The 24,870-nt window shown below is 41.4% G+C and overlaps 1 protein-coding gene across 2 annotated transcripts in view; it reads right to left on the bottom strand.

Annotated features, from left to right (window-relative positions):
- Window positions 1-24,870, bottom strand: part of afap1l2 (actin filament associated protein 1 like 2) — a 203,936-nt gene that overhangs the window by 89,264 nt on the left and 89,802 nt on the right. For both annotated transcript variants that reach the window (XM_033033925.1, XM_033033924.1), the window contains exon 2: window positions 5,947-6,075. In XM_033033925.1, coding sequence (XP_032889816.1) covers window positions 5,947-6,075 — 129 coding nt within the window. The remainder of the gene's footprint in view (window positions 1-5,946; window positions 6,076-24,870) is intronic.

Raw genomic sequence — 24,870 nt, forward strand, 5'->3', positions numbered from 1 at the left:
AGTTATCCCTCAGGTTCTTGCTTTCCCCCCTCACCTTAAACCAATGTCGTGTGGTTCTCGATTCCCCTCTCTGGGCAAGAGTCACTATGTGTTTACCTGATCTATTCCTCTCATGATTTTGTACACCTATATTCAGCTTGTTAGGTTTAGGAATGGGTTTAGGTGTACTGAGCTACAGTGAAAAGCTGTTTTGCATGCTACCCAGTCAGAGCAGATAATACAATGCATACATGCAATCAAGATTATTTCAAGTACAATAGGTAGAGCAAAGGGAAAGATACAGATTGTAGAATATAGTTCTCAGCATTGTAGTGCACCAGTTTCAGAAACAAAATCCAAAATGTCGGCAGTAGGAAGGAGGTGAATCAGGCACTAGCCCAGCTTATGGTAGACTGTTCAGAAGCTTGATAATTAACTTTGCATGTACAACACTTACACTATGAAAAATATTTAATTAATGTTAAACTGTTGAAAAATCTCTGACAGATGTCAACCAAATACAATTTTTTTGTTTTCTTAATTTGTCTCATCGTGTACATTCTTGTTCTTCCAATGCACATTGGATATTTATATCAAAATACTGGGAGTAGTTCCTAGTGCAGCTTATATGTTAGTATCACCAGGAAACAGAGTGAATGGCCGGTTCAGTATTTGCATTTTCTTCTTGTCCAAAGATTCCTACTCCATCCAGTGCTCTTCTAAGAGTTAATAACTGTGGAATCATTTGGTGTCAAATGACCCAGGGTGCAGGTCAAACTTGCCCAGCACATATTTAATAGCTGAAGCTTTTAATTTGCTTTGTTTAGTTTTACTTTTCATGAGTTTGTGGATGGATCTAAGGTGATGATGCAAGCCCAACTAACAGCTGAGTCTCTCATATCCAAATAGTGCCAATGAGCATTTATTGTCACAGACTCATAAAGTCACACAACACGGAAACAGGCCTTTGGCCCAACTTGTCCATAGTGACCAAGATGCCCCATCTAAGCTAGCCCCATTTGCCCAGCAAGCTGATAGGTTAAGCAAAAATCTTTGGTTCATCAGAGATAAGACTAGGAGCAGAATTAGGCCAGTCTGAGAAATCAGGCTCAAAATATGACAAAATAATCTCAATTCCATGGTGTTATTAAGATCAGATGACAACGCATTCAGTGTTGCACTAAGAAAAATGCTTCATTGTGAGAAAATTGTGAGAAAATTGCAGGTTCAGATGCCCATTGGAGGTTGATGAGGAATTGTGAATAATTACATTGGCCTGTTTTAGTAGCATTGGCAATTGGCTTAAAGGAAGCCGCCAACACATCTCCATGGCATGGACTTCCCCATTCTCCTTTGGACAGCGCAGTGGCGTACCGGTAGAGTTGCTGCCTTGCAACGCCAGAGATCCAGGTTCAATTCTGACCACGAGTGCTGTATGTACATTATCCCTGTGACCTCATGGGTTTTGCTCGGGGTGCTCTGGTTTCCTCCCACACTCCAAAGACGTGCAGGTTTGAAGGTTAATTGGCTTTGGTAAAATTGTAAATTGTTGCAAGAGTGTAGGATAGTGCTACGAGGTGATCGCTGGTTGGCGCGGACCCGGTTGGCTGAAGGGCCTGTTTCAATGCTGCATCTCTAAAGCCTAAAGTTTGCCTTTGTGTGTCTCAGCAACAATCATCTCATTAATTTAGTTGAACAACCAATGACATTACAAAATGGGTGACAAAAAGCAAACCAAAAATGGGGGGAAAACCTTAATAATTGGCAACATAAACATTATCCAAAACATGAAATGAAAAATTACCCCATCAGGAGAAATTTCACTAAACATCTTTAAGATTAATGATATATTATACTTAAGTGGATAGCGTTCTTCTTCAAACCACTAAAGTTCTCATGCACAAAATGAGTTTATCAGGACAGAAAGTCTGCCAAGCATTAATTATAGTTTGGTAAATGGTTCAAAACTCATTTCGATCTCACTCAGCAAAATACCAATTTTCAGAGCATATTATTACAGGGAGGTTAGTGGTAAATACCTGGACTCATCAAATGTTTGTTAATTGTGGTGGCGAGGGCTACAATTTGGGGATTTTGGCATTAAACATACGTTGAAATTGAAACGACTATGGCAACTAATCATTCCATCACCGTTAACAGTTGGGACCATTATCACACTGGCAATTTTGGGAGAAGCAACAGATGAGGTATAATGGCTCAACAGCAGAGAAAAAAACACAAGCAAGGGTATCTAGTATAGACTCAAAATGCTGGAGTAACTCAGCAGGTCAGAAACAGCATCTCTGGAGGAAAGGACTAGGTGACGTTTCGGATCGAGACCCTTCTTCAGACTGAGAGTCAGGGCAGATGGAAACTAGCATCTGTAGTTCCTTTCTGCACCCAAGGGCATCTATTTACTGACATGGTGGAAAACATTCAAACTTCCAAATCGGTGTTTCTATCAAGGGATATGGGGAGAAGGCAGGCACGGGTTTTTGATAGGGGATGATCAGCCATGATCACAATGAATGGCGGTGCTGGCTCGAAGGGCCGAATGGCCTCTTCCTGCACCTATTTTCTATGTGTCTATGTTTCTATGGTTGCCCCAGAAAAGGCCGTATATCCATCAAGACCAGTACACATTTTATACCTGCGGACCATTTGCAAGAAATTTCAGTTGGAGGGATAGTATCAAGTGTTACGAAGTGAGTGGTAGGCAAGGTCAAGTTTGAGTGGAGCCTGGTGAGGGCCATAGATGCAGAAAATTGCCTCAGTCACTACCATGGCACAAGGAAGAGAGTGGGGGACAAAATGGAGAGGTCAATAAGTAAGCTAGTTTAATGAAGCCCACAAGCCCGTTCCCAGCATCAGAAAAGTCCCCTTTAAGTCACACAGAGACAAACTTCACAGGTGATGCCAAGGCATGGGAGGCTGATGAAGGGATGGATCACAAATGGATTATTGAAAATGATTGAGGAGGGATCCAAAAATGTATTACATGTTACTGTGTGTATCTGCAGATGCCTGCGTTTCCCCCAACAAGCATTGGGGCACCATGGGCACGGGTGACCTGAGGTCTAAAACGCTGACCTGTAATAAACACAAGCCCCTAACTTTTAGAAACTGAATAGAAGAAAAATTGAATCACTTCATTTATCTGCAATCCAACTTCCAGGTGGAGGCAGAGCCAGGACCAGATCGAGTGGGTGTGGAGAGAATGTTTCCAGTAGAGGGAGAGTCTAGGACCAGAGGGCACAGCTGCAGAATAAAAGACCACAACTTTAGAATGGAGATGAGGAGGAATTTCTTCAGCAAGACGGTGGTGAATCTATGGAATTCATTACCACAGAGACTGTTGGGGAAGCCAAGTCGCATGGTATTTTTAAAGTAAAGATTGATAGGTTCTTGATTAAAAAGGGTGGTCAATACCTACGGGGTGAAAGCAGGAGAATGGAGTTGAGAGGGAAAGATAGATCAGCCATGATCAAATGGCATAACAGACTCGATGGACCCAATCTGCTCCTATGTCTTATAGTAACCATCATGACAAGGTCGGTGACACTTTAATATTTAAGGATACTTAGCATTTTTAAAAGGCTGACAAAATAAGTAAATGAACTCACTAATTTGTAAGTGTCCTATTTTCCATCAACAGTGTTTTACTAACACAACTTATTTTTTGTGCTACTTTGCAGTTTTTTTTCCATTCCACTGACTCATGCTGCAGCTAATTTATTTTAAAAATCTTTTCCTATTGTTAATTTAGTCAGATCTCATTTATGATCAACACTGAATTTGTGAGATCGCAGTGGGTAAATTCCAAATATTTTCAAATCCTAGAACAGGCACTCCATGCGTTTCTTTCACATCAGTGGCAAAGGAAGGGTGGCACAGTGGTGCGGTGGTAGAGCTGCCGTCTCATGGCTTCTGAGACCCGGGTTCAATCCGGACTATGGTTGCTGCCTGTGCAGAGTTTGCACATTTTCCCGGTGACCATGTGGGTTTTTTATTCCAGGGTGCTCTGGTTTCCTTCCACATTCCAAAGACGTGCAGGTTTGTAATTTAATTGCCTTCTGTAAAATGCCCCTAATGTGTAGAACGCAAAAGTGGGATAACGTTGAACTAGTGTACGGGTGATCGACAGTCAGCGTGGACTCAGTGGGCCAAAGGGTCTGTTTCCATGCTGTATCTCTAAACTAAACTAAATTAAAGGAAGGGATAATCAGGAAAAACAAAGTGCTGGAAATAATCAGTAGAGAAGCAAAATAACTAGTGATGGCATAAATATGAAATATGTAGTGGAAATGCTCGAAAGGGATATCAAAGATGGTCTGATGATGCTAACTCATAATCATATGTCAGGTTACGATTCAAATGTGATATACATAAAATTGATGCCTTAGTTTAATAGCAAATAGAAAATAAGAAAAATCACAAAGTAATAACACTGGTCATTACAAGATGGATGCGGTTAGGATGTTCTCCAAGTGAGAATATTGGCATTTTGTTCACGTGCGATTATCTGGCAAGGATTAGGGTAGTACATTGAACAGAGGGCAGAACAGCAAAGGAACGAGCCCTTTGGTCCGTGACGCCTGTGCTGATCATGATGCCAATTCAAACTAAGATCATCTGCCTGCAGATGCTCCATATTCATCCGTCCCCTGTCCGCCTATCTAAATGCCTCTAAAATGCTATCATATCGGTTCCACCATCTCCTCTGGCAACGGTTCCCAGACACTCACCACACTCTATTAAAAAATCTGCATCGCAAATCCCCTTCAAACTTTTCCACTCTCACCTTAAATCAGTACCCTCTAGAATTTGACTTTTCATTCTTCATCTGAATTCACATAAAACAGTAGATTATTTAAAAGTTAACTGACTCAACAATCCCGATTGTTTTCTCAGATATTGCCCAAAATATTCATTTATCTTCCTTTTTAAAATATTGACTAACTCACTGAATTTGTAGCATTTTCTATCAAGCAGTCACGTGACATCTGTATTAAATATAATCGGTATCTTTTTGAGATTGATAAATAGTCAATTTGATATTTGACATGTAACCACTTTAATATACAGCGTGTATAAACTCTTCCAATTATATTGAAATGATTTTTTGACATCCATTGAAAAGGCAGACATTACTAACTTACAGATGAAGAATTAATTATTATTTGCAAGGTTCTCCACTTAACTTATACGCCAATGATAAAGGCACTACTTGCTTCCCATGTTTTGTCCACAAGGAATCAGGAGAGAATGATCAAGATTATCAAATCGACCAGGATTGTTGACAATCACAGCGTGCTCTCAAACCTCTGCCAATATCTGCACAGTCACCAATGGTAACTTTTGAATTTTATTTGGCATGAATATTAAACCAAAAGTGCACAAATGGAGACAATTTACATAAAAACAATGATGTTGTATCTTAATGTTGGAACAAGTATCATGGGCTGATGGTCTCCCCTGTTGCTGTATAAAGCTAACAAGTCAACAACAGGCGTGTTGGTTGATTTTTCCATTCCTAGGTCTAGGATAGAGAGTCCAATCATAGCATCTTACTTTGCCATCCTTTCAACATTCAACCAACATCGACTGCAAAGGGATTTGTAAATCTAGCAGAAAGTAGTGATTAACAAGGGGTTTGCTGACAAGTAGAATGTCACCCGGAGAAAATCTACACAGTCACATGGAGAACGAACAAACTCCTCATAGACAGCACCTGAGATCAGGATCGAACCTGGGTCTCTGGCCGTGTAAGGCAGCAGCTCTACTGCTGTGCCACTGTGCTGCCCTGAGGAATTTGTTGAGTTGGCTCCATTCCTGTTTCTTACAACCTAGTAAATATCCACAACCTTCTGAATTCCATTACTCAGTTGAGGATTGGGATACTTTAAAACAGTTCTATTTTACCATAAAATTGAAATTAAAAAAAGCAAAGCAAAATAGAATACTGACCTGAAGAACTGACGATGTTGTGGAGAAGCTCTGATATGACGCATTTCTTTGCTATGGCTGTAAGGCTGAGGTTTTCATTATCTAGTAATTTCAAAAAGCCCTCGAGTTCTGTGAGGAGCTGGTCCAGTGCTGGAAGAAATGGGGGGGAAAAGGAAATAATATCAAGGTACTTGAAGAAAAGAACCTGTAAAAAAAAATTTATACTCTTTTACCGCATTCGTATTGATTAAGAATCCCCTCAGAAAATGTATTCTATTGAAATTGTCATTTCACTGAAACATCACAACTTCTGACAAATAACACTTCACAGAATATGCCAGTGTTACACTCAATCAGGGGCGGAAAACCCGGGGGGGCCAGAGGGGACACATCCCCTCCATGTTTTGTGAGGTGGGGGACATGCCCCCCAAGTTTTTGTAATCCAGATTTTAAAATCCGGTGATCGAGGGCGCCGATTGGAGGAGAGAGACGTCGGTCGGCAGGCAATGGGGGCGGGACATGATTCAGTGCGATGATTGGAGGAGGGAGGAGTTTGGGGGGGGGGGAATGAGGATAGAGTGCGGTGATTGGAGGAGGGAGGAGTGGGGGGGGGGGTGGGACTGAGGATAGAGTGCGGTGATTGGAGGAGGGAGACGTGGCACAGACCTGCGCTTCATCCGCAGCCAGGATCGATCCCGGCCGGCTCTCCCGCGCTGTCCTGTCCCTTCCCGAGTACCCCCCCCCCCCCCCCCCCCCCCGCGGGTGACCAGAGAGGTTGGCAGCAAAGATCCTCCGCTATAGGATCTTTGGTCGGCAGTCAGACGGGCCAGCGCAGAGAAACAGCGCTAAACCCAGCTAACTCTGCCTGTCCCGCCAGGTGAGCTTACAACCCTTCCAGGACTTGCGGGAAATATGGCCAGCGCGGAGAAGCAGCGCTGGTGTCCCATCAGTCCAGACAGGGCTGTAGTTAACCCGGTGAGACAGGCAGAGTTGAGCTGCATTTAGCGCTGGATTGAGCCTCCGAAGCCTCGTGCGCTTGTGTGTGAGTGTGCGCATGCGCGCGTGGCCGCCAAAATATTGTGTTCCCCGTCCCCTCCATGTTTTGATAGCGAGTTCCGTTCTTGCATTCAATACATTGTCCATTGTGCTGCTGAATGTACAACAACCCCTAATTTTATAAGAAGGACTGTCCAGACCTATTTAAACGTGGCCTTGTGCATTGGTCTCACTAAACTGGAAGAATGCTGGTTCAAGTTCATAAATATGTCTTCAGTTCTTCAAGTTAAGTCTTGTACGTCAGAACGATGCTGAGAGGGATTTTTGGGGGGGAAAAAATCATAACGCTGCTGTAATCAATGATTCCAAACTAATCCACCATTCAGTTTATGGCCATAGGGGCATCTTTATGTTGCAGATTAAGCAGAGGCTGAATTTGCTCTCATAATGCAAATTACTGTATAGTACTAATGAGTTGAGAAGATTCCTGACATACACAATGTTACCAAGATGAAAAGCTGTGGTCGTAAAGATAACAAGACTGTTAATATCTGCCATCATTGCACCATAAAAATGGTAGCCACAGTGGGATTTCTGGGCATCAATAGCTTAGTTATAAATTTCAAAGTTGCTGACAATGATTTACAATCTAAGATGGTTTGTAGTCTCTGCCATTGTCGTCAAGGAAATCAATTAAACCTTAATGTTGCCTGGATTAGTGGGTATGAACCACAAGAAGAGGTTGGACAAACTTGGATTGTTTTATCTGGAGGTTAACGGGAGATCTGACAGAAGTATGTAAAATGGTGAGCTGGGTCGACAGAGAACACAGTCAGAACCCTTTTCCCAGGATGGAAATGTCAACGACTAGAGGGCACAGCCTTCAGATAAGAGAAGCAAATTTTAAAGGGGATGTGCCGGGAAAAGTCTTTTTTTTCACACAAAGGGTGGTGAGTGCCTGGATCACACTGCCAGGGGTGGTGATGGAGGTAGACACATGAATATACAGGGAATGGAAGGGTAGAATTATGGAAACATGTAAAAATAGGTGCAGGAGTAGGTCATTTGGCCTTTCGAGCCAGCACCGCCATTCAATATGATCATGGCTGATCATCTATAATCAGTACCCCGCTCCTGCTTTTTCCCCCATATCCCTTGATTCCTTTAGCCATGCGAGCTAAATCTAACTCTGGATGATGGATCATGTGCAAGTAGATGAGATTTATTTATCTTGGCATCACCGTAAGGTCTGAATGAAATAAAGGTAATTCTAATTCTTATTCTAATTCTAATTCTAATTTTCAGCACTGACATTGAGGACCGAAGGGGCCTTTCCATATTCCTTCAAACTGTTTTCAAACTTGCCTTCTGGAATATGTTTTGTTACATTAGGCATAAGGAAGTTTTTAATGTGTAATTAGCCATGATCGTGGTCCGAATAGAAAATGCGATGTTGATTATGCTTCCTACACTTAATTCAAAACTTTAAGATAGTTAATTTAAAACTTAATGCAAACTCCATTACCTGACAGCATCCGAGGTCAGGGTGAAACCCAAAACTATGACGCTGTGAGACAATATTTAAGAACCATTTAGACAGGTACATGGATAGGATATGTTTGGATGGATATGGGCCAAACGCAGACAGGTGGGACTAGTTTAGATTGGGAATGCTGGTTGATGTGGGTAAGTTGGGACGCAGGGCCAGTTTTCACACTGTACGACTACCAATATGCTGCCCATTTAAAGAGTTAATTACATTATTAATTAAAAATCATTAAAAGAAAGTAAAATCATGTAAAATAACTCAAGCATTAACCTATAGCTAGCTTTATCTACAGGGTTAGCAAACCCATTTGTATTGGAATTGGTGTTCCTGTCCCCCCTGGTTCCATCACTAGGCTCAATGTGATGGGGCAGATGATCATGTGCAACATCTGTCCTCCATTTTGGACTTCCTCTCCCCATTGAACACACACACAAAGGTCTGAGATATTCCAGACAAAGGCAGCTGATGGCCAGTGAGATAAGCATTGGTTTGGACAGGGAATGGTGTGGGTAAGGCCTTCCCTTTCTTTAAAGGAAGAATAACTTAATAAGTAATAGTGTGGAGTTTTGCTTTAATGCTTCTTGGAACTGTCCCTAGCCAGATGTTCTGTATCAAACCAATGTTTCTTTATGATAGTCCCAGTGTATTTATTCTGGATAGTCGGTCCTCTCCGTGGAAAATTACATGAAGCTATAGCGACCAGCAGTGTTTATAAAATAGCATCTGGACAATTCCAGATGTGTTTGCTGGCTGTGGCTACAATTAATTGGAAAGCAATGCTATTTGAATAAACTGCTTTTATTCTGAACATTTAAGTCACGATCACATGCATTTAGTCAATATTCTTTTTCAGCCTTTTATTTATTTTCCAATTCTTCTGTTGAGATATGATAACCATGTTGCTTTGGACTTCTTCAACCAATATTAGACTTTACTTTAGACTTTAGAGGTAAGTGTGGAAACAGATCCTTCGGTCCACCGAGCCACGCAACCATCGCCCCATAACATTACCGTACAAAGACCGTACAAACTCTGTACAGACAGCACCCATCATTAGGATTGAACCTGGGTGAAGTTATAAGGCAGCAACTCTATGGCTGTGCCACTGTGCAGCCCCTCCTAACATTGTTATTCCCATGTTCAACAGACAAAATCATGGATGAGAATGAGTAAAACAGATTAATTTGTGATGGATTTTATCATGGGCTGCAAGGCTGATTATCTTTGTGGTTCTCCACCAAAAACAGAATTGTAAATTAACTGTAAGTATTCTCATCATTCTAAGCCAACTTCTGCTGGATAAATAACACCATCCAATGTAGACTCCCAATGATATCACTAGCACCTTAAGGGAATTATTTCATGCTTTTATGCAGATATTAAATGCATTATTACAGCCAGTTTCTTAGTTTAGTTTAGTTTAATTTAGTTTAGTTTAGAGATACAGCGCAGAAACAGCCCCTTCGGCCCACCGAGTCCACGCCGCCCAGCGATCCCCGTACACTAGCACTATCCCACACCTAGGGATAATTTACAATTTTTACCGAAGCCAATTACCTACAAACCTGTATGTCTTTAGAATGTGGGAGGAAACTGGTGCACCCGGGGAAAACCCACGTGGGTCACAGGGAGAACATAGAAACTTCATACAAACAGCACCCATAGTCAGGATCATACCCAGGTCTTTGGCGCTGTAATGGTGGCACAACTCTACCACTGTGCCATCATGTCGTCCTTATCAGCTTAAAAAACTTGCCATTTTCAAAATAATTTAGAATTGCCATAAGAAACATTCAGTTAGCCAACTACTATGGTTGATAAATATGAGCTACATTAATATTTCTGAAATACATTTCTGGCCATCTACAAATGTCTTGCGGTGATGAATATAGGATAGGAGACCAGTAATATTTTCCTTATTTGCAGAACCACAATTGAAATAGAACAAGAAAAAAACAAGTGCTCCAAATAGATCAAGGAGTAGTAATATATCCTCACCATTTCTTGCAACAATAATATGTTATAAAATTAATAAGGGAAACCTGATTAAAAAAATGTTGAATAAACATTTTCCAAAGTGCACATGGGAAAGATTCTGGCTCTGGCATAGTGATGTGCCAGAAATCACCTCATATGTAATGGCAGTGGGACAGAAAGGAGTCAATTATACTAATGCAAATGGCCTTTGTTTTTCTTAATGCTGATGTAATCTTGATCTCTACTAAAAAAAGACAAGTGTGTACAGTGGCCAAAGGATTTTTGGTAAAAAATGCACACGGTTCAAAATGTACGGCAGGGGATGTTGTCGTAAGGGTACAGTGTGGAAACAGGCCCTTTGGCTCCGAGTCCATGCCAACCAGCGATCACCAGTACATTAGATCTATCCTACACACGTGGGTCCATGTACAACTCCAACACTGTGCTGCCCGACATAGGAGCAGAATTAGGCCATTCGGCCCATAGAGTCTGCTCCGCCATTCTATCATGGCTGATCTACCTTTCCCTCTCAACCCCATTCTCCTGCCTTCACCCCATAACCCTTGACATCCATACTAATCAAGAATCTGTCAATCTCCACCTTAATAATACCCAATGACTTGGCCTCCACAGCCGTCTGTAACAATGAATTTGACAGATTCACCACACGCTAACTAAAGAAATTCCTCCTCATCTGTGCCCTCTGATCCTCGACTCTTCCATTAATGGAAACATCCTCTCTGTATCCACACTTTTTCGGCCTTTCACTATTTGGTAAGTTTTAATGATTCTTCTAAACTCCAACGAGTACAGGCCCAGTGCCATCAAACGCTCATCTTATGTTAACCCAATCATCCTCAGGATCATTCTCATAAACCTCCTCTGGACCATCTTCAATGCCAGCACACCCTTCCTCAGATATGGGGCCCAAAACATAAAAATATCATCTGCAAATGGTGGGAGAGGCATGGAGAAATGGAAGGACAACTCATGCCACATCTACTCTTTCACTGGGCTGCAAATGCCAAAGACTGAAGGTTCTAGAAAGTTCCAGAGGTGATCTAAAACACTGAAAAACTGTTAAAACAAAAAAAGATTAAAAAAAAATAATTGCATTTGAAAATGATTTGAACTACTCAGACATGTTAAAACTCACTGAAATACTTTTTGAAATCTAAGCTAACAGAAACTTGCAGCCATTCTCCTTCATTGAAATCCCCATGGATGCACATTCTTCAAAAAGCTTATCCCTGGTCTCACCCAACTAGAGGTATTCTCTTTGTCCTATCCATTTCTCCCTCACACTCTCTGCAAGTTAAATATTTTCTTTGTGTAAATTCTCACCTGTATTTGGTGCAAATCTCTACAACTTCCTGCTCCAACTCTGCACTCCAGCATCGGAATGTTGTCAATTGCCCAGTGGAAGATTGATCCTAGTCAGACAGCAGGCAAACAGGACCTTCGCCCCATCTCATCTATGCCGACCAAGCTGCTCCATCTAAGATAGTTCCATTTACCCATGTTTGGCTCATATTCCTCTAAACCTTTCCTATCCATGTACCTGTCCAAGTGTCTTTGAAATACTGTCACTGCACAAGCCTCTACCACTTCCTCTGGCAGCTCTTTCCATACATCCACAACTATCTATGTGAAAAATCTACCCCTCAAGTTCCTATTAAATTTTGCCCCTCTCACCTTAAACCTATGTCCTCTAGATTTTTGATTCACCTGCACCCAAGCTATTCCCTTCATGATTTTATACACCTCAATAAGATCATCTTTCAGACTACTGTGCTCCAAGGAATAAAATCTTAGCCGGCTCAACCTCTCCCCATAGCACAGGCCCTAATGTCCTGGCAACATCCTTGTAAATTTACTCTGTACTCTTTCCAGGTTAACATCCTTCCTATAGTTTGGTAAGCACAACTGAATACAATACTCCAAATGTGGCCTCACCAACGTGTGGTACAATGTGTAGTACAACTTCTATACTCAAATTATGTCGGAAGGAACTTCAGATGCTAATTTATACCGAAGATAGACACAAAGTGCTGGAGCAACTCAGTTGGTCAGGCAGCATCTATGGAGAAAAGGAACAGGTGATGTTTTGGGTCGGAACCCTTCTTCAGACTCTGAAGAAGTTAAGTATTTGTTAAGTATTTGTTAGCTTAGATTTTTAAAAGTCAGTCTTTTCAAGGGTTCCATTTTATATTTATTTTTTCTATACTCAACACGCTGACTGATCGAAAGTCTTCTTTACCACCCTCTCACCACCCTCTCAACCTGCGATGCCATTGTCAGGGAACTGATGTCAGCAACTTCAAGCACCCTGTCGCCAGTCATGTTAATTCTCCATTAGACTCCCACATTGAACTGTCTGTTTGTCGTCTCCTACATCTATTCAAAAATGCCCTGTGTAAGCTTGAGAAACAGTACCCCATTCACAGTCTGTGCATGTTGCAACTCTCCAGACTTGATAACGAACAACAATTTCAGATAGCTCACTTTCTGTTTATATCGGACCAGGTCAGTTTTGCTGAAAGGTTATCCAGTTCCAATGTTACCCAGTTATATATTCTCTCCACGGATATTCCCTCATCCTCTGGGAATTTCCAAGATTCTTCGTTTAGTTGCAATCCTTTGCAATAACTCTGAGCAGTGTTTCACCACGTTTATATAATCACTTTGTTTTTTTCTGTCTAAATGCCTTCATGAATCAACGAGATGCTTTCATAACCAGCATTGCATCAGGATCCCTTAATCAGACTCTCAGAGATATTTCCCAACTGCTGTTATGCTCATTCAAAGCGGAGTTCAATAGATTTCTTAAGGGAATCAAGGGATAAGAGATGAGGACTGGGAACTGGTACGGAGATAGAAGATTAACCATGATATTGAATGAATGGCAGAGCAGGCTTGAAGGGCCCACTAATGTATTTATTTCTTAATGATTTAAGGTGTTGTCCTCACATCTTTATCATATCTGTACCTTCCTGACCCATTCTTAAAAAAAACGAATTCTCTCACTTTTCCAGTTCTGACAAAGGGTATCTGAAACATTAATTTTGTGTTCTCTTTCCACAGATGCTGTTTGATCTGTTGAATAATTCTAGCACGTTCCATCTTTGTTTTAATTTCAGATATTCAGCTGCAGGAAATGTTTGGATGACCTAAATTTCAACAGGCTCGCCTATGTGGACGTTAAGCTAGTTATGTGGGTTAATGTTGGCAGGCACGGACACTTTCCCCACAATCAGAGGAATCAAAGAACAAAGTAGTTATAGTAATCTATAATTTCAAGGAAACAGCAACAGTATTGGTAACCTTCAAATAAACTGTCCTAGTTGAATGCAAAATTCCTTTTCTACAACACCAAGTGCCTGGTTAAAAACTTTGAAACACATGTTCTGATTTTCCAAAAACACAAAGTGCTGGAATAACTCATTGGGTCAGGCAGCATTTGTGGAGGGAATGAATGGGTGATGTTTTGGGTGCAAACCCTTCTTCAGACTTTCATCGTCTGTCCATTTCCTCCACATAAGCTACTTGACCTGCTGAGTTACTCCAGCACTTATTCCAGCACTTTATAGGTTGTTCAAAATTCCCGCATCTAAAATTATGCCCGTCCCACTTAGGAAACCTGAACGGCAACCTCTGAAGACTTTGTGCCCCACCCAAGGTTTCCGTGCGGTTCCCGGGGTTTTTTGTCAGTCTCCCTACCTGCATCCACTACCTGCAACCTCCGGCAACCACCTGCAACCTCCGGGAACCGCACGGAAACCTTGGGTGGGGCGCAAAGTCTCCAGAGGTTTCCGTTCAGGTTTCCTAAGTGGGACAGGGGCATTACTTTTCAACGGTTCTGTTTTTCTCCTGTTCTTTCAGACTAGTAACAGTAAGAGGCAGTTGCTAAGAAATGTCAGAATTCTGCGACGTCAAAACAGCCAGTGCTTTACCTCCAATAAAATTACATACATCCAGCATATTTTAGTGGGACTGGATAAGCCCTTTGGACTATTGTATGTTATTAAAATATTCATACCAAATCACATTTTAATTCATTTTGTTTTAAAGCTGGTCACAGTATTATCATAAGGTCATAAGGCCATAAGCGATAGGAGCAGTATTAGGCCATTCGGCCCAGCAAGTCTGCTCCACCATTCAATTATGGCTGATCTACAGTGTATCTCTCTCCTAACTCCATTCTCCTGCCTTATCCCCATAAACCCTGACAGCCGTACTAACCAAGAATCTATCTATCTCTGCCTTAAAAATACCCATCGACTAGGCCTTGAAATGTGTAGGAAGGAACTGCCGATGCTGGTTTAAAACGAAGACAGGCGCAAAGCGCTGGAGCAACTCAGTGGGACAGGCAGATTTTATAATAAACTTCCAGATGAAGCAGGCAAGTTTAAAAGGGACTCTGGTCAGCTGAAACAAAGAGAGTGTAGGAGCTGGAGTCCTGATGAGTTGAATGGGAGCACGGGAACAGGAGCTCAGTGAGTCAGAGGGAGCGTGGGAACAAGGGACCCAGTGAGTCCGAAGGGAACGTCAGAACCTGCAATGAGATCCGGGGAAACACACAGCAACCAGATACAAAATAAATCACAGCCTTCCATAAGGTGGGAGTCATGAGAAAGGCAGGAGTTATTTTTATTTCACTACATTCAAATACAGTCTCATGAGCTCTAGCTTCTGATATTATGAGTAAATGTTGGCTTTGAACATAAAACTAGAATCATTGCAGGCATTTAAACAAATGAACTATTTTAACTATACCAGACCAGCCAATGAAAGTGCATTATATCCTACAATTATAAATCCATTTACTGTGTCGAATAATTCCTGTGTAGTTTGGCTCCAATTAAAGTTTAAACTGAGCAATATAGACATGTTGCTAATGAGTTTAAAGCTCAGTCGTCAGAAAATGTGCCCCTCATTTTTGAGATCCACTTTCCTTTCTGATTTAGTGACCTTTGTCTATTTTTCAAGATTCTTTAGCATTTTGCTACTCACTTCCTTGGCTGCCATAATTGAGGACATCTGTATCCAATTCATTAACGGTCCAACATGTGTGATGTACACCTCCAGTCTCTGCTCTGGTTTATTGGAGGGTAGGGATCAAAGCCTTGGAAAGGCCCCCAACAACAGAAATTCCAATTTCTACATCAAGGGTTTAAATCTGCCAGATCTGAACTATTATTCTTAGTGTTCACTGAAGATTAAGTTTCTAAAAGGGTGCAAAATTAAAACTGTACAAAATGACAGGTCAGTTAAAGGGCAAGTGATTTTTACTGGAAGTCTTTATCGGCTTGAGAAAAAGTTGGAATGCTGCTATAACTACGAACGAGCGATACAGAAAATAGCAACATATTGGCCAGTGAGAAATCTATTCCAAGCAACCACAGAAATCTGTAACTCAGCTGAAATGACAATGCCACAGAGTTCTATGCATTAATCTTCGAACAAAAGACAAACTGCAGGCAGCTTATTGAGTTACTTTTATTGACATATATTTTGACCCTTCACTGTCTTGTAGTTGCTCGTTAGTAACATTTTATGTCAAGAAATTAACAAGTAACTGCAATTGTTGGAGGTTTTTAGCTATTAAATTCAAACGCCTGTTCTGACTGAAGTAACATTTGTTTTTAATTTACTGTTCCCAGTTTAAGACTAAACTTCTTGGAAATTAAATTTTGCCAGTCGAAGCAACTCTGAGGAAGAGTCTTGACCCGAAACGTCACCCATTCCTTCTCTCCAGAGATGCTGCCTGTCCCGCTGAGTTGCTCCAGCATTTTGTGTCTATCTGAGGGCCTGGCACAGAGAGTGGTACATAAAGCCTTCCTTCCACCTCCAAATTCTGTGCCATGAACCAGCGGTTTGCTATCGGGCTACAAATTTGCTTGCACCAGAAGGGCACATCAGGATTTTGGATGTGGAGGCCTGTGAGCCCTGGAGGAACTTCTAGCCATCAAAACCGGACTGCAGACCTCCCTGTCAGAATAACTGATGTGCACCAAGTGTAGTTGATGCTGTGCCGACAATGAACAAATTCAATTTACCCTTAAAGAATAGACACAAAGTGCTGGAGTAACTCAGCGGGTCGGGCAGTATCTCTAGAGAATGAGGACAGGTGATGTTTCGGGGTGGAACCCTTCTTCAGAGTCTGAAGAAGGGTCCGACCTGAAACGTCACTTATCCACGTTCCCCAGGGATGTTTCTTCCTTGTTTCACCAGTGATGCTGCCTGACCCACTGAGTTGCACCAGCACCTTGGGTCTTTTTTTGTAAACCAACATCTGCAGTTCTTTGTTCCTTCAATTTTTCCTTAACTGCAAGGAAATAGGCGATTACTTCCCAAAGTGAAGGATGCAATGAGTAGAGGTTTGGAAACTTTTCCCTTCGGGTGCAGATGAATGCTGGTTGGAGAGTCCCTCTCGATTAATTTCTTGGCAGCTACTAACAGTAATTTACACGCTTAATTTAGGAGAGATACAATGTGGAAATAGACCCTTCGGCCCACCGAGTCTGCACTGACCAACAATCACCTGTACAATAGTTTTAACCTTCACACTAGGGACAATTTACAGAAGCCAATTAACCTACAAACCCGCACATCCTTGGAATGTTGGAGGAAAAGGAGCACCCGGAGAAAACCCACGCGGTCACAGGGAGAACGTACAAACTCCATGCAGACAGCACCTATAGTCAGGATCGAACCCGGGTCTCTGGCCGCCACTTGTGTTTTCTGTTCCTCATCATGTGAGTCCATAACAATCTTGAACTGACACTTTCATTGTATTATTGCACAATAGTTCTTAAACAATAATTTATTTAGCTTAGTTTATTTATTTAGTCGATTGTCATTTGTACCGAGTTAAAAAGCTTTTTGTTGCGTGCTAACCAGTCAGCGGAAAGACTGATTACAATCGAGCTGCCTACAGTGTACATGATAAAGGGAGTAAATCTTCATGCAAGATACAGTCCAGTAAAGTCCGATTCAAGATTGTCTGAGGTAGATCGTAGCTCAGGACCACTCTCTAGTTGGTAGTAGGATGGTTCAGTTGCCTGGTAATATCTGGGAAGAAACTGTCCCTGAATATGGAGGTGTGTGTTTTCACACTTCAATATTCCATGTCAGACCATCGTATCAAACCCTTCGCTCCATAGATGCTGCCTCACCCGCTGAGTTTCTCCAGCATTTTTGTCTACCTTCGATTTTTCCAATATCAAACCCACCAGATGACTCGTAAGCACATAACAATGTCAAACACAGAACACTGGCCGTACCATTGCCACACTTACGCCATTTTCTTGGGAACTTACTTTGGGCATGGATAACTGAAGCAAATCAGTAACAAACTAGTAACTCTGTGGGAAGTGGGTTGAAGCTCCACAGATGATATCAGAAAGTATTCATAAAACCAGCCGATGAAACTGGCTTACAAGTCTGAAGAAGGCTCTCGACCCGTTTTCTGTTCCTCTCACCTATCAATGTTTTCCATGGATGCTGCCTGACCCGCTGAGTTACACCAGCACTTTGTTGTCATTTAATTACAAGGCTTGGTCAGGATCTGCCCCTAACCCTAACCCAGAACCCACAAATGAAAAGTCACGAAGCCTCAGCATAAAGTTAATGTTTCAGGTCAGAACCTTTCATCTGCTGAATGGTCCTCAATCTGTTGGAGAATATGAGGAGCTCTCTTGACAATGAGAGCTATTTGTTATCGGCTTGTCATTCATAACTCGTTTAAGTGTGATTAACCTGCAATGCTTGTTATTGCAGCTTCCCACTGCACAGACAATGCCTATTTTAGAATAGAAACAAGGAACTACGGACGCTGGTTTACCAAGCAAAGACACAAAATGCTGGACTAATTCAACGGGTCAGGCAGCATCCCGGGGAACATGGATAGGTGACGTTTCAGGTCAGAACTTTCCTTCAGACTAATTAGGTCATAAGTTCATAAGTGATAGGAATAGAATTAAGCCATTTGGCCATCGTCCATTCCGCCATACAATCATGGCTTATCTATCTCTCACTCCTAACCCCATTCTCCTGCCTTCTCCCCATAACCTCCGACACCTGTATTAATCAAAAATCTATCTATCACTGCCTTACAGTATCCACTGACAGCCTCTACAGCCTTCTGTGGCAAAGAATTCCACAGATTCACCACCCTCTGACGAAAGAAATTTCTCCTCATCTCCTTCCAAAAAGAAGGTCCTTTAATTCTGAGGCACTGATCTCTAGTCCTAGACTCTCCCACTACTGGAAACATCCTCCCCACATCCACTCTATCTAAGCCGTTCATTATTATGTATGTTTCAATGAGAATTAGTTTCTTCTAAACTTCAGTGAGTACAGGCCCAGTGCTGACAAACGCTCATCAAAGGTTAACCTCTTCATTCCTGGGATCAATCTTGTAAACCTCATCTGGACCCTCTCTAGAGCCAAGAGTCAGATATGGTGTCCAACATTGCTCACAATATTCCAAATGCAGCCTTACCAGCCCCTTATAGAGCCTCAGCATTACATCCCTGTTTATGTATACAAGCCCTTTTGAAATAAATGTTTGCTTTCTTTACTACCAATTACAGAGATCAATATTTTCAATAAGTAAAGCCTTACTTAATTAAGATTGCCTTTTCATTCAAATAACCACAAGAAGCAGGGAGGGAGACAACAAAAAAATTCTGAAAAAAGATAATTAACCATTTAAAGATACTAAACCTGTGGGTAATAATTGATAAAGAGATTTGGAGAAGTGGACCTATAAATGACACAGAGGCCCTCAATCAGTGCTCCAGAAGTAAGTTTACTTATCAACTCTTGTTGGCCACATAGCTGACACACCTAGTAATGGATGAGGGGGAATAAAAGAAAATAAATGATTTAAAGAACATAGAACAGTACTGCCAGGAGCCAGGAAGGGTTTTCTGCACCCTCTCTGAAGCCTTCATATACTGCCCATAATGTGGTGACCAGAATAGTGTGCAGTACTCCAAATGTAGCTGACCCAAAGTTTTATAAAGCTGCAACATAACCTTCCCGCTTGTTTTGCTCAATGCCTTGGCTGAGATGGATTAAATCCCCTTTATACATGAGAAAGTTATTGAGCATCTCCAGAGCTGATTGTTTCATTATATCAGTGAACATCATGTCAAGTCTGAAATGCAAAATAGTAATTATTGGCAAAGCAAAGGATCTTTTATTCCCTGCCAGAAAACATCCACATAAAAGACACCGAACAATGATTTTTTTGTTTCAGGACGAAAATGACTAATTCCATAATATTGACTGTAATAAAGATTGTCTTAAAAATATGCCTATATATCCCTGGGATTCAAAAACCATAAAAAATGGGAGTCTATTGGAACCCAATGCTGTGCAATTTAACACAAATACAAGCGAAATTAGTGTTTTCCAGCACTTGGGAGAATCACACTAAAATGTTGTTTGTAGTTTTCGGCACAGTTGAGGATAGGTTCAGACTTCCTGGGTGTGTGGGGCCGACTTGTGAATAGATACAGTGTTGATGTTGCCCACTCAGAACTGGCAATGATCGCAGTTAAGATCTCTTTCTCCTGCCACTGAAGCACATCTTTTGTTCACTTGCCCTCTCAAGACCCCTGAAAATTCTGACATTTTTCAGAAACAGTAAAGACGATTACATTGCTGAAGCTAATTTCTCAAATGTGCAATTTTACCCAATCTCTAAATGACTTCCTAGGTTAACAATAGTTGCATTGTATCATGGCGTCAGCCATTCAGCTAACTGATTTTATTACTTTTATGTGTCTTGCATATCTTTAGGATTTGGGAGCACACTGGAGTACCCGGAGAAATCCCACTCAGTCACGGAAAGAGTGTACAAACTCCACACAGACAACACACACGAACCCAGCTCATTGGTACCACTAAGCAGCAACTCTACTATCTGTGCCATTGTGCCACCCTCAATGAGTTTGATGGCAGATAGAGGAACTAGATATGCCATGTCCTTGAAAGAATTAACAAAAGAGACTGAAGGCGAATAACATAATGAAATGCTGCCAGCTTGTTTTTAAACTTTGTGACTTAAGATACAAATGTCCATTAGTGTGATCAGTCTTTGATCAATCACACCGGCAATGCGATGGGTGCTGTTCTGATCACTCGTTTGCACTAGATTGGGTGTAGTAAATGTAATTAGGTTTCACATTTGAAGGAATCAATGTTAGACAGTACGTTATAATATAAAAGATTCCAAATACTTTTTACTGGAGGCTGAAACGTGGAGGGGGGGGGGGGGGGGGGGGAACAAATGTTTTACTCGTCTTGCAAGAAACACATGGACATGAAAATCCAGCTCTTGCTCGTGGGTTTCATGGAAACCCTTCCAGCATTTTAATGGCCGTGTATGAAACAGCATAGCGCAAGTGAAATGGAGACACAAGAGACTGCAGATGGTGGAATCTGGAGTAAAAGCAAACAGCTGGAGGAATTCAGCGAATTGAGCAACATCTGTAGAGAGAAAGGAATTGTTCACATTTCAGGTCAAGAGCCAGTATCAGGACTGATGCAGGGCCACAAACTAAGTGGTACCAATTCCTTCCCCCCACGCACTTCCCCCGTTGTTGCTGCTCATTGAGTACTTCCAGCCATTTGTTTTTTATTCCAGATTCCAGCATCTGCAGTTGCTTGTGTCTCCATTTCGCTTGCGTTACTCTGTTTATTAGATGCCCATTAAAAATACTGGATGAGTTTCCATGAAATCCACCAGTGAGAGCTGAATTTACCCTGTGGGCAAAATTAGGGGGACTCAAAACTGTTCAGAATTCAGAGAAACAAGCAAAAAGAAAAACGAAAGCTAAATGGATAAAATCTGGCAAAGAACGCAATTAAAGGTCATTGTTAATTAAAAACAGGAAAGCACACAAAATTACATAGAAATAAAACCTTCTAACTAGCTTCACATACAATGGATTTCATTGATGATTGTGTCGATGTAATATTAAAGGGCCTGTCCCACTTGGGCGTCATTTGCGCGTCATTTACACGTCACGACGCATGACGTGCATTACGCGTGCATGGTGCGTGGTGCGTGGTGCGTGGTGACGTAGGCAGTGACGCGCGGTCGTGCGCAGCGCCCCAGGATTTCGGGATTCACAAAATCTTCGCGCACCACCTGCATGACACGCAAATGACGCCCAAATGGGACAGGCCCTTTAAGATTCAGTCCTATTTGGACATTTTTTGTGTCCAGTAAGTCAGAATCGAGTAGAATACACCGATAGGATTTGATCAAGGGGATCAAAATTTATCCTGCTGTTCGCTGTTAAAGAAGTGATGTGTTATTGTATTTGTGTTGACTGCCCCTTCTGAAATGTGCTTCCATTGATATTAATTGACAAAATTAAAGATTACATCGTGCAATTAGCGCTTGGAAACAGGAGATAAATTATAATTCCTTGCCGTAGTTTTGTTGTAACATATACAAATAACCACTAAGTGTTTTTTCCGTGCAAGTATTTGCAAAAATCATAAGAGAGAGTTTGTGACTGGAAATTATATGATGTCTGATACAAGAACCGGGCACATCAAGATGTAGTTGACTCTTAACTCCTTTTTAAAGTTGCCCAGAAAATGGACACTGTCTTTGGAAACTAAGAAAGGACAATAAATCCAGCATGGCGCACATTATGTGAAGATAAATACTCTAAAAAGTTACTTCAATTCATAAAATCAGGTCAATAAAGATTCCACTGTATTTCTTATGTATCAACAGCCACAGTGAGTAAAAGCACTTTGGATGTTAGACTGAGAGTAAGGTACCAGACTCAGTGATGGCAGATAGAGGAACTAGATATGCCATGTCCTTGAAAGAATTAACAAATCTACCCAAGCTCAGGTTCAAAGTGAAAGCACCATGATTGATGTCTGTAAGCTGTGGAGAGGAATGCTTTTGATTGCTGTTTTGTTAGGCCTGCTGGGAAAGTGCTTGTCTCCATGTCGGATGAGGGCAGGGTCAGCTGTGCCAACATTGGATTAACTTGCCAGCACTCACCCCTGAGTTCATTAGTTACCATTTCAACAAATCACTGGACAGCTGCAAGTGCCTGTGGCCTCATACAACTAAATGACTTATCACCTTGTGGGGATGGGCTGTTGGAGGAGAACAGTGAAGGAAGGGGCAGAGCTACATTAAAGAAACTCTCAGCTAATCTTTGTGGGGTTTTTTTTGTTCAGTATCTTTCCCTTCCTCCAGAAACACAATGAATCCTCATTTTTCTTCAGTGCTGTTTATTTGCAAACAAATTAGCTCAATACACTAATCCCAAGTTGTTTATAGTCTAGATAAAAGGCTGTTTCCTCCTTTGTGTTATTGTAGCATGGGAAAAATATATATTTATTTTCATTGCACCTATACCAACCCCTGGGAATGGTGGAAAGGAGCCTGCTCTAACATGTATCTCCTTAAAATGAAACTGGAGGATTTGCCCAGCAAAATAGCTGAGATACTTCATGGTACAAATGGGACATTGTACAAGCCTAGTTCATCAGCTGGTCTGCATGTAATGGGCTCAGTATGCGCCCAGCATAGGGCATGCGTGATCTTACTTACCACAGCAACAAAGAAGACCACTCTGCCCATCAAATCTCTGCCAGGTCCTGCTCGAGCAGTCCTATTTCCATGTCCTCCAATGTATTATTTTGCACACATGCCCATCACACCCCTTTGATTCATTATCCACTTACCTACAATATGGACTAAATTGACAGTAGCCAATTGACTTACCAGCACAGTTTTGGGATGGGGGAGGAAAGCAGAGCACCCAATGGAAATCCATGCGGTTTCTGGGAGAATGGGCAAACTCCACAAAGAAAGCACCTGAAGAATAGGATCCAGTGAAGCAAAAGTTCAACACAGACATTATGGGCAGAAGGGCCTATTTCCATGGAGCTCCTTTCTATGTTCTATGTTTTGTGCTAACTGCTGTACCATGTGGCACTCACTGTTCCGAAAAAAACATAATTTTAGTTTCCATATGCTAAATGTACAAAATCAATTTAAATTATTAATCATTAACAACCTCAAGCAATGAACATCCATCCTATGCAGATTTGTTTCTGTCATGTCAGCTGCCTTAGTTTAAATTGTTTCCATACAAGTCTAACTGTGATTTACAAGCATGAGGAGAAACTGTAATGGAGATTCGTTATATCTTTTACCATTTTGATTTGTTAGCACGGAGAACATAAATTGCAGTGGCTCATAAATTAATATGTAAAAGGCTTTGTTAAAGGTTCCTTATTTTAACAATTCATTTTAGAACAATTTGCAAGAAGGATATTCACTGCACAGCCTTTGTTTGAAGCCAACCCCTTTAATCCATAAACATTCGGGCAAAGGATACCATAATCAGAATTTATGAAGTGTACATTCTTGAAATGTTTTACTATAATGCGCATGTTAATAATGGAATGATGTTTACATTGACGCAAGTTTACAAATGCTGGCTGATCGTTTTTCACAATGGACAGCTGTTCTTTCCACATTAAATAACCATCCTCCTCCTCCATTGCCAAGCACGATCAGGTCAATAGGATCGTTGTGACATTACTGCAGTGACTCATTTAACTTCTTGGGTTAAATGAGTATTGTTAAACCAATCCATAAAAAAATAGTATTCAATGTTTACATCAGTTCCTTTTTACCTGCCTGTTTTAAACTCATTGTATGTGAAATTCTTACTGCTTAGTTTGTACATGTTGGCTGTTCAATGTATTTTGATTTAGTCTTGTTATTGGAATGTTTTCATGTCTTAACTTGACTGGACTGTTCGGTGATTCCACTTCTTTGTAAGACTTACAAGTTTTTTCATGTACTAGGTGCCAAAATTAAGTTGTTTCTCCTGTAAGATAATAATTGACATCCAGCACAAACATCTTAAACCCTGGCTGTATTAAGGTAGTTGTAAATATTGTCACCTTGCACTGGATCACTTGAATAATAACAATACACATGTCAGGCTGTTGTTCATCAATTGCAGCTCAGCATTCAACACCATCACCCCTTCCAAACTGATCATCATACTTAGGGAACTGGGTCTCTTCTCGTCCCTATGTAATTAGGTCCTTGACTTGTTTTAAAAATCGGCAGGCCACGGTCAGAATGAAATGGCAGCAACACTTCCTCGTCAATAACCATCCCATTACTGTCCCCTTGACTGTGTAGGCAGTCACGGCTCCAACACTGGCTTTAAATGTACAGATGATACCACTGTCGTTGGATGAATAATGGGTTACAATGAGTCAGAGTACAGGAGGGAGATTGATAATCTGAATGAATGGCCAGATACAGGACCAGATCCTCAATACACTGTCCATCCATAAGACAACAAGCAAATAGGAGGGGGAATAGGCCACCAGCCACTCAAACC

The sequence above is a fragment of the Amblyraja radiata genome, chromosome 15 (genome assembly GCF_010909765.2).
Source record: "Amblyraja radiata isolate CabotCenter1 chromosome 15, sAmbRad1.1.pri, whole genome shotgun sequence".
In the NCBI taxonomy this organism is placed as follows: domain Eukaryota; kingdom Metazoa; phylum Chordata; class Chondrichthyes; order Rajiformes; family Rajidae; genus Amblyraja; species Amblyraja radiata.